Source organism: Mus caroli, chromosome 7, assembly GCF_900094665.2.
Source record: "Mus caroli chromosome 7, CAROLI_EIJ_v1.1, whole genome shotgun sequence".
Lineage (NCBI taxonomy): Eukaryota > Metazoa > Chordata > Mammalia > Rodentia > Muridae > Mus > Mus caroli.
The window spans coordinates 121,042,001-121,053,421 of record NC_034576.1 but is presented as its reverse complement, the minus strand read 5'-3'; the positions used below and the strand labels follow the sequence as shown (position 1 = coordinate 121,053,421).

At 44.3% G+C, this 11,421-nt stretch overlaps 1 protein-coding gene across 1 annotated transcript in view; it reads right to left on the bottom strand.

The window, feature by feature from the left end:
• The window catches only part of Iqck (IQ motif containing K), a 116,421-nt gene that overhangs the window by 98,087 nt on the left and 6,913 nt on the right, over positions 1 to 11,421 (bottom strand). The window contains exon 2 of the mRNA XM_021166501.2: positions 2,559 to 2,632. Coding sequence (XP_021022160.1) covers positions 2,559 to 2,632 — 74 coding nt within the window. The remainder of the gene's footprint in view (positions 1 to 2,558; positions 2,633 to 11,421) is intronic.

Sequence of the window (11,421 nt, the reverse complement as noted above, 5' to 3'; positions counted from 1 at the left end):
CCAGCCTGGTCTACAAAGTGAGTTCCAGGACAGCCAGGGCTACACAGAGAAACCCTGTCTCGAAAAACCAAAAAAAAAAAAAAAAAAAAAAACAACTTCCCTTCACCCTAGGCGAAATCCTAATCAATTTCCGCCTTAAAGGTGTTGACGAGGAGGGAGGGACAGGGCACAGGGCAAAAGCAACTTCAACTTCCAGCCCAGGGGGGGTTTTGTCCACTGAGGCAAGTCCTCAGAGTGACAACTCCATGCTGGCCTAGAGATCCCCAAGAGGCTTCATTTACAAGACCAGTAACCTACGACATCCCCTTACATCTGAATTAGAGGAGCTGGGTGTGGTGGTTTAAGCCTTTAATCCCACCACTGGGAAGGCAGAGGTAGGCAGATCCCTGAGTCCAAGGCTAGCCTGGCAAACATTAGTTCCAGGACAACCAAAACTACATAGTAAGACCGTCTTTCGGAAAAAAATAAAACAAAACAAAACAAACAAACAAACAAACAAAAAACTTCCCTTCACACCAGCATGTCCCCTTGGCTCCCCACCCTCCCCAGTGACTCTTCTGTACACAGATAAAACAAACGTTAGCAAGGAGAATTCCAGTGGGCACCTGAACACTCACTTCTGATTAAGAGTACTACTGCCCAACACCAAGATATGGACCCTGGACACCCTGAGGAACCCTGAGGTTGCCATGTTCCAGAGGCAACCACTCCCAGGAGCACCTGGATAGTGTTTTCTTGTCTTGTTTTGGTTTTTGTTTTTATTCATGGAAGAGATCCATCCAGAAAACAAAGCCATGTACACAGCAGTACAAGGAAAGCACACCAGGTGTAATGGTTACTTTTAGATACCAATTTAAAATTTAGAATGGACTAAGACACTCTCTCCTAGAGTTACATTCTAGCCTTTTGTACCTGGCTTAGACATTGAGACTCCTTGTTACAGCGTTTGACTCTAGAACTTGCACCCATGGCCCTCTGAGTCTTGGACCTTTGCAATCAGACCAAGAGCTGCACCACCAGCTTTCCCATTTCTGATGCCTTCAGCCCAAGAGTAAGCAACACTACTGGCTGGCTTTCTGGTTCTCCAGCTTGCAGACAGCTGCTGTGGGATTGTGCAGCTTTAGTAATGTGTGTGAGGTGACTCATTAATGACCTTGTATCTATCTATGATCAATTAACTAACTATCATCTATGTTTATAATCTATCTATCTATCTATCTATCTATCTATCTATCTATCTATCTATCTATCTACTCAATCATCTCCTATTGGTTCTGACGCTCCGTACAGCCCTAAGATACTTGGCTATACAGAAAAATACTCTCAGGCACCCATTTAAACTTGTATACAACCAAGGCTCTCTACATAGATCCAGAAATCAACAGCATTAAAAACCAACAATTAAGAATTATAACAATGGATGGGCATGGTGGTATACCCCTGTAATCCCACCTAGCACCTAGAAGGCAGAGTAAAGAGGATCGCCACAAGACCTGCTCTCCAAACAAACAAACAAACAAACAAAGCCAAACAAAAACAAGCAAACGAAAAAGGCAAGCAAGGTGATGGTGCACACTTAGCACTAGCACTCTGGAGGCTGAGGCAGGAGAATCAAGAGTTTAAAGTCATCTGAACCACATATGGAGTTCCAGGGCCAGCCTGGTCCCATCTACATAGTGCAACCCTGTCTAACAGACAAAAACTAAAACAATAATTAGAACACTCTCCCTAGAAAAGTGATTCTTTTCGAGGAAAGAGATTGACAATTAGCACCTGCTGAGAAGTTTGTGTAGGAATTGTATCCACAAAGCAAGAACGAGATGTTAGCAAAAAGGCACAGGCATAGACCGAGAAAGAGTTTTAAATGCAAGAATCTTGCAAAGGCTCCTATAATAAAGAAGACCACTCAGAATATACAGAATTCTGCTCGAGCTCCATCCATGTGACCTTGCTCAAGACCCTTTACTTCTCAAGTCTTAAAAAAAAAAAAAAATTAAGGCTGTCAAATGTATGCAATTCCGAGGTATATTTCCAAGGAGACTCCCTTCCTGGTTGCACAGTGAAACCCACACTAATACCACAACTGCCACTACATAGATCTGCGGTGTGATCCATTGTAAACATTTTTTTACAGTGTGAGCTACTCACAAGGAGCGCATGTCCCATTTTATAGAAGCTATCCCTAAGGCTCAAAATTCATATAGGATTTTTTTGAAGTATAAATACTACTTTATTTATAAAAGCAGACATGTAGACAGATATTTTCATGTATATGGTGTGAAATGGTATTGTAAAACTCTTTATACTTTTGGAGGTGGAAGAGGGTAGATTAAGGTATAGATGTTGGACATGGGAGAACAAGGGTAAAAAGATTGCCATGAGCATTTTTTTCCTTTTTTTTTTTTTTATTAGGTATAGGATGCTTCTTTAAGCCATTCCATTTTTAGAAGAACCATGTCTCAGGTTCTAGCTCCCATCTCCCCTTTCTCCCTCCCCAGCCAGGATGTGACCCTTGGGGTTCTTGGTGCTGCTCTCACTGAGGTCTGGGCAATACTCACCGAGCTCACTGTAACCGCAGCTTCCTGCTTCACTTTATATCCTTCTGGAAAGGTCGGCTGCTCTGCTTCATACTCTAAAGGGAGGGGGAAAGTGTTCAATTCCACACTTCGCTGACGTTTGTGACTTAATTTCCTTCTTGGAATAAGACATTCTTAATTTCGGTTGGTAGTTTACAGAAACGAACACAACTGCTCATTGTATGTTATTGCTTTTCATTTGCTTACTCTCTTTGGTACAATACTAGGATGGAACACGGGCCTTTGCGGGTAAGTGCTCTCCAGCCCTAGTAGGTTGATTTTTTTTTTTTTAATTCAAAATGAGTAATATGTTTGATTCCTTGCATGAAACTGAAGGCTTTATGTTAGTCTCAGACTTCCCCAGATGCTACAACTTCAGACTGTGCCTGAACATTATGGTAACTACATGGACAAGCAGAAGTCAATATTAAAGAAGATTCCAATTGTGGTGTTGTAAATGAGAATGACCGACCGTCTTAGGGTTTGTATTGTTGCGACTAAACACCACAACCAAAAAGCAAGTTGGGGATGAAAGGGTTTATTTGGCTTACACTTCCACATCACTGTTCATCATTGAAGGAAGTCAGGACAGGAACTCAGATCAGGGCAGGAACCTGGAGACAGCAGTCACGGTGCTTAGTGGCTTGCTCCCCATCGCTTGTTCAGCCTGATTTCTTATACAGCCTGGGTCTTATCCCAGGACCACCAGCCCAGGGATGGCACCACCCACAGTGAGCTGGGCCCCTCAATCACTAATTAAGAAAACGCCTTACAGCCTGATCTTATGGAAGCACTTTCTCAACTGAGATTCCCTCCTCTGAATATCTCTAGAGTTTGAGTCTAGTTAACATAAGAGCAGCCAGCACAACTGAACCATTGTCAACTTGACAGCAAACATATCACTATTAAGCCACAACTTACGTGTCTTAATTATCCTCAGGATCTCTTTAAAAGTTATCTTTTATAAAGAACCACAGTTTTTATGAACTCAAATACATTAAAATTTCATTCCCTTTAAAACATTCAATCTGGGCTGGTGAGGTGGCTCAACAGGTAAGAGCACTGACTGCTCTTCTGAAGGTCCTGAGTTCAACTCCCAACAACCACATGGTGGCTCACAACCATCCGTAATGAGATCTGACGCCCTCTTCTGGTGCGTCTGAAGACAGCTACAGTGTACTTATAATAAATAAATCTTTGAGCTGGAGCAAGCAAGGGACTGAGCGAGTGGAGTTGACCAGAGTGAGCAGAAGTCCTAAATTCCATTCCCAACAACCACATGAAGGCTCACAACCATCTGTACATTTACAGTGTAGTCATATACATAAAATAAACAAATCTTTAAAACATTCAATCTCTAAAATCCAAATCTTTTAAAACTTCAGGCCGGGCGTGGTGGCACACGCCTTTAATCCCAGCACTCGGGAGGCAGAGGCAGGCAAATTTCTGAGTTCGAGGCCAGCCTGGTCTACAGAGTGAGTTCCAGGACAGCCAGGGCTACACAGAAAAACCCTGTCTCGAAAAACCAAAAAAATAAAAAATAAAATAAAATAAAATATAAAAAATTTCAGTTCTTAGCTGGGGGGGGTCTTGTAAAAAAATCAAAATTAAATTAAATTAGATACTTTTTTCAAGTGGTAAGAACCAGGGCCAGGGCACAGTCATGTTCCAGGATGCTTGAACCTGTTTCTAGTTAGGGCGTGACTCAGCCCTTAGCACACATCTTTAATCCCTCTGGCTGGAATACGGACACTCTTAGTACTCACCCGGAATCCCAAACAATGAAGGAAAATTAGTTTGTGAAGGAAGCACCCATTTTTGAAAGTGGGGTCTAATTGAGTGGCAGAAAAAGTGACAAATTAGAGAAAGATTTGACAGAATAGGATACGCCCAACTCTCAAGAGAGGAGAGGGGAAAGCGAAACTACTTAAGGGAGAGACAGTGTAGGATGAGAGAGTACAGCACAGGAAGACAGTAGAGTTCCTGGAGAGCAGTGCAGTAGAGTTGAGAGGGAGAGTGGAGCAGCACAGAGAGGGAGAAGGAGGCAGTTTTACTGGGAGAGTTTTACAGAGACAGATTGAAGAGAGAACAAGATAGACACACTGGTAAAGACAGAATGAGCAAGAGAACGAGGAGGAGCCAGACTAGAACTTACGCTAGAGTTAGTTTGGGGTGAAGCAGTGCATTCAGAGGCTGAGAGAAAAGCTGACTGAATCACTCAGCTGGGAGAGGAGTTGAGGCCAGAACAGCTGAGTTAAACCAGCCAGCCAAGCTCAGAAAGAACTAGGAAGGGTGAGCTAATTCAGCAGCAAGTCTCAGAGGCTGAAAAACATGCTAGGCCTAGATTAGAGTGTATGGAAGCTTAGAAACTGCCAGAACTAGGCCTAGGCTAGCAGACTAAGGTGTTAAACCTGGGGATGACAATTTCTTCAGGAGAATAAAAGATACTTTTACACAGTCACAACCTGAAGCAAGCAAAACCAAACTCCAACAGTATAAATAGCTTAATGTCCTATCATCTGGGATCTACCCAAGATCTTCTGGGTTCCTCCAAGGAGTTTGAGTGACTTCTCCAGCTCTGCCCTTTGCAGTACACAGCTTGTCTTCTAGGCTCTGGCTGGCTCTATTCTACCACCACTGATGTTCATGGTGGTCATCCCATGGTACTAGCATCTCCAAAACACTGGGGTCTTTTGCTGTAACTGGTGTGTACTCTCACCTATAGCCTGTCATAGGCTCTCATCATGGTGCCAAGCCTCAACTTCTTTGCATGACCCCTTCAGTCCTGGGCCTTCAACTACCATTGAGGTTGCCATTGGGCCTCACCAATGGGCACTCCTGGCCTCTCATAGTGCCCAAGCCTCAGCTGCTCTGCACGGCCCCTTTCATGCCTTCAAAACCAGTACCAGCTGGGTAACTACCAAGTTCAGCAGCCAGTGTGAGGTACAACCTTGATCCCCTCTGAAACCCAGCTTCTTTGTGTTCTCAGGAAACACTTCCCAGAAGATTTCACCTCCGTGATGCTGGTCTCTTAATCGCCAATTCTCAGCTCCAGCCAAAAAGCAACAAGCAAAGAAGAGGTTTTGCTTTAGTGACTCTGGTATCATGTTAATCACAGCAATTCTTGAGGCCCAGCTAACCAGAACAGCAGAATCTTAAAAATCAAAATAGTACATGTCCCTGAAAGAGTCTTTAACGTTCCCTCTAAAACTTCACAAGCCAAGCGGGCAGGGCTCTCAGCATTCATATCTTTGAAGCTCCCACAGAATATCCTAATGAGAGCTCGTCACTCAATGACTTTTCTAGCCCCAAGTTCCAAAGGCCTTCCATAATCTTCCCCAAAACATGGTCAGGTCCGTCACAGCGATACCTCAGAATCCTGGCACCAACTTGTCTTAGTCAGGGTTTCTATTGCTGTGATGAAACACCATGCCCAAAAGGCAAGTTGGGAAGGAAAGAGTTTATTTGACTTACACTTCCACATCACTGTTCATCATTGAAGGAAGTCAGGACAGGAACTCAAACAGGAACCTAGAGGTAGGAGCTGATACAGAAGCCATGGAGGAGTGCTGCTTACTGGCTTGCTCTCCATGGCTAGTTCAGCCTCCTTTCTTATAGAACCCAGGATGGCATCACTCACAATGAACTGGGCCCTCCCCTGTCAATTACTAATTAAGATGTCTTACAGCTGAATCTTATGGAGACATTTTCTCAATTAAATTTCCTTCCTTTCAGATAACTAGTTTGTGTGTCAAGTTGACATAAGATTGGTGGGCATACCTCCATAAGCCTGTATTTTTGAATGCTTGGTCACAGTTAATAAAACTATTTGGGGAAGGTGTGGCCTTGTTGGAGGTGTGTCATGGGATATGCTTTGAGATTTCTAAAGCTCACACCAGGCCCAGTCTCTCTTTTGAGTCCAACTTGTGCATCAAATGTGCATGCTACTGCTCCAGTACCATGTCTGCTGCTAGGCTCTCCATCATGATGGTCACAGACTCACCCTCTGACACTATAAATAAGCCCCCAATTAAATGCTTTCTTTTATAAATTGTCTTGGCCATGGTGTCTTCTCCCAGAAATAAAGCTAAGACAGCACACATGGAACAGAAATAGACTTGTAGAACATCCCACTCAAATTCTATAGGGTAGTTAGTGACAACCATCGCTGAGGAAAGGACAGAGACACTGCTGGGCTACAACAGTTGCTTCCAAGAAGGAATGAAGAAAAACAACAACAAAACCTGTGGCAAAAGCAATGTTTTCAAAGTGGTTGCAAGCTCATGTTGCAGCAATGAGGTAAACTTTGTTTTCGGCAAGGTGGTACTGACCGAGCGACTGTATTCACTAGTTTTCTATCGCTATGATTAAAACACCATGACCGTGGCGCACGCCTTTAATCCCAGCACTCGGGAGGCAGAGGCAGGTGGATTTCTGAGTTCAAGGCCAGCCTGGTCTACAATGTGAGTTCCAGGACAGCTAGGGCTACACAGAGAAACCCTGTCTCAAAAAAACAAAAACCAACCAAACAAACAAAAACAACAACACCATGATTAAGGCAACTTATAGTAGGAGGGGTTTATTTGCCTCATATTTCCAGTGGGCTAAGAGTATGCCATGGCACGGAGGTACCGCAGCAAGCAGCAGGCATAGCAGATGGTGAATAAGCTGAGGTCCCACATCCTGAACTCCAAAAACAGAGCAGAGAGACCATACTGTAAATAGTAAGGGGCTTTGAAACCTCGAAGTCCATGCTTCTTTCAACAAGGTCACATCTCTTAAGCTTCCCCAACAGCGCTATCAATTGGGGTCTAAACACTCAAACAGCTTGCCAGATAGTAGACAATATCTCAACTTTTTATAAAGCCCCTAAGTATCAGCTGTGAGACAAGTACACCAGTGCATAGGTTGTAAAAAAAAAAAAAAAGTTAATTACATTTATCTGTGGAGGGAGACATACATGTTACAGTGCCCATGTATGTGGAGGTCAAAGGACATCTTGCTGGAGTCAGTCTCTCCTTTAACCATATGGGTCTCAGGGATCAAATTCAGGCCATCAATTGGCAACAGTGACTTTACCTGCTGAGCCATCTTGCTGGCCCAATCGCGAGTCATTTTGATTCCTAATACCTGCTACAGAAATGTTAACAGGTTGAGCAGCCCCCATGTATACTACTGGGAGGACATGAAATCTTTAGGAGGTAGGACCCCTTACAGCATGGGAACACTCAAGTCACTTCCTCTGTTTTGTTGTTGGTGTTTGTCTGTCTCTCTGGGGTTGGGTACTAGGCATGGAACACTTGGTAGGCAAGTGCTCTCTCTACCACTGAGCCCACTTCCTCTGTTGTGCTCCCCATTCACGAGGAGTATAGTTTTGCCTTGTTATGTGCTCCCACCATGATGTTCTGTGTTAAGGGCCTAAGCAACATGACTATGGGGTTTGAATGAGAACTATCCTCCACAGGTTCATGTATCTGAGCTCCTGGTTCCCAGTTGGTGGTGCTGTTTGGGAAGTCTATGGACCTTTCAGAGGTGCAGCCTTGCTAGAGGACGTACATGAGAGGCAGTCTTTGAAAGCTCATAACCTAGCTCAACTTCCTGCCCCCCCATAAATAAAACATGGTTTCTCTACTTCCTGTTTCTGCTGGCATGCCTTCTCTGCCACCATTATGGACTTAGCCTTCTGGAACCATAAGCCCATATAAACCCCTTTCTCCTCTATAAATTTGTCATTAGTCTGGAGGCATTTTTGTAGGATTAATTCTTAAATGTGGGATTGTTCTGTCAAAGAAAAACAGTTAAACTGGGCGTGGTGGCGCACGCCTTTAATCCCAGCACTTGGGAGGCAGAGGCAGGCGGATTTCTGAGTTCAAGGCCAGCCTGGTCTACACAGTGGGTTCCAGGACAGCCAGGGCTATACAGAGAAACCCTGTCTCAAAAACAAAACAAAACAAAACAAAACAAACAAAAAAAGAAAAACAGTTAAATGCCCATAAATTAGGTTTCCAATGGGGCCTGGAGAGATGGCTCAGTGGGGCTTCATTTGCCTGCCACACAGGAGCAAGGACTGGAGTGTGGAGTCCCAGAACCCATGTAAGAGCTGGGTGGCTGAGGCAGCGTGCATGTTAGCCCAGCCCATTGGATGTAGAGACCGGGAATCTAGCAAGTGGAGCAAGTTGGCTAGTGAGATCAGCAGAAACAGGGAGCCCCAGGCCCTCCCTCAATATATAAGGTTGAGGATGCTCGAGGAAGAGAAAGCCGCTTGATGTCAACAGTGGCCAATAAAGGCATGCACATATATGTGCATGTATGCCACCACCAGTCCTCCCACACCAATGTGCATCCACACACATATGAGCACACAGACATATACATGCACACCATACAAACACATATAAATGTTTTCAACACCATATATGTTCAATAGTGAGTCTGTCTCACTATTGGTATAATCATCTTACCCACACTTAAAATGTCCTACTTTCACCGGGGCCTAGCAAACACAGAAGTGGATGATCACAGTCAGCTATTGGATGGATCACAGGGCTCCCAATGGAGGAGCTAGAGAAATTACCCAAGGAGCTAAAGGGAACTGCAACCCTATAGGTGGAACAACAATATGAACTAACCAGTACCCCGGAGCTCTTGTCTCTAGCTGCATATGTATCAAAAGATGGCCTAGTCGGCCATCACTGCAAAGAGAGGCCCATTGGACTTGCAAACTTTATATGCCCCAGTACAGGGGAACCCCAGGGCCAAAAAGGGGGAGTGGGTGGGTGGGGGATTGGGGGGGGTGGGTATGGGGGACTTTTGGGATAGCATTGAAAATGTAAACGAAGAAAATACCTAATAAAAAAATAAATTATAAAAAAAATGTCCTACTTTCATGTGCATTTTGTTTCTTTCCATTATATTTTTTCAATAAAATCTTTCATCTAGTTTTAAGAGATATGACACAAACTCCTTTATTTGACACAAAAGATAAACAGCTGAGATGATTATGTCCAGGTATGGGAAAATATATCAGCTTCAGGACACCGATGTGTTAGCCACCTGAAGTCTCTATGATGTTTAAGAAATCTGGCATCTTGGGAGATGCCATGCAGTCTACTGGGGAAGAAAAGTTGTCAACTTTGAATGTGAAGCCTGCAAGCTGCAATACTGATTGGGCTGGCAAGTGATGCCCACTGGTGCAATAAGCCACACCAATGTCTGGAAGAGAGTGACTGCGTTTTGGTTGGGTTTAAGGCCCACTCTACAATCCAGAACTATCTCTGATACTGTTAACTGGACCAAGAACTCTTTGGCTGGGTAGGCCATAGGCTATAGGAGAGAAATTATTATCATTATTCTGCTAAATAAAGTAGCCCCTAAATATTATCTTATACCCATAGATTAGTGCAGCACTCAGCCCTCCCCCTTCCCCCCAGTAGATGGTAATTAATATGGAGACTCACAATCGGCCAACCTTCAAATAAGAAACTTTACCTTTCTGGGTCCTAAGTGTGACATATATATTATACCCACTCCAATGACTCAGGGCTCACTGTGGATTATAAGAGCCAGAGGTAGTGGACAACTATGCTAAACAGTATTTTCTGGACATGACAAAGCCACTGCACACATGCACCTACTGTGGCTGTGACTGCATTCACAAGACCTGCATAAGATCAAGCCAGTCCTTTGAGCAAGGATTGGGGAGAGGCTCACAAAGTCCCAACCCTAGCTGAACAGCTATATGCAACTGATGGCTACTGAGGGAGAAAGAGTGGGGTGTGTTTGCATGTAGTCTCTGGTAGGCTGCCCATGCTGCAGTGAATGGCCCTAACCCCACGCATGAAGGAGGAAAATTACCTGAACTCTTCAACTCAGAGTCCTACCCCTCCCATCTGGAGATTGTTCCCGGAACACTCCTGAACTCTTCACCCCAGAGTACATTCCTGAACTCTTCACCCCAGAGTACATTCCTGAACTCTTCGCCCCAGAGTCCTACCCCTCCTAACTGAGGACTGTTCCAAGAACATTTTTGAGATAAGGGCCTCCTGGTACAACCCCAGAATGTTCCAATAGATCGGGTACATTGCCAAAATATAGGACACGACCCCTCAGTTAAGCAAACTTGTACTTTTCCTACCCTGCTCCCCCCTTGGCTTTTTCCTATATAAGCCTGTGAAAATTTTGGGTCGTGGTCGATTCTCCTCTACACCATGCCTCGTGTATGAGTTTCGACCCCAGAGCTCTGGTTTATGTGCTTTTTATGTGCTTTCTTGTTGTTGCTTTATTAAATCTTACTCTCTACATCTTAAGTTCGGTCTCAGTGTCTTCTTGGGTACACGGCTGTCCCGAGGCTTGAGTGAGGGTCTGCCCTCCGGGGATCTTTCACGCACATACTGGTACTACTAAGTGGTCTCAGTGATTTAAAAACAGTACATGCAGTTAGGAGGGAAAAGTGGTTAGGGAGGTATTATTGTTGTTTATTTTATATATGTGTGTGTGTATTCATGTAAATCTCAATAGTTTAAAAAATCTGCTATATTTTTTTATTATTTTCTTTATATACATTTCAAATGCTATCCTGATAGTTCCCTATACCCTCCCTCTGCCCTGCTCCCCTACTCACCCACTCCCGCTTCTTGGCCCTGGCATTCCCCTGTACTGGGGCATATTAAGTTTGCAATACCAAGGGGCTTCTCTTCCCAGTGATGGCCGACTAGGCCATCTTCTGCTACATATGCAGCTAAAGACACGAGCTCTGGGGGTACTAGTTAGTTTATATTGCAGACCCCTTTAGCTCCTTGGGTACTTTCTCTAGCTCCTCCATTGGGGGGGTGGGGGGCTGTGTTCC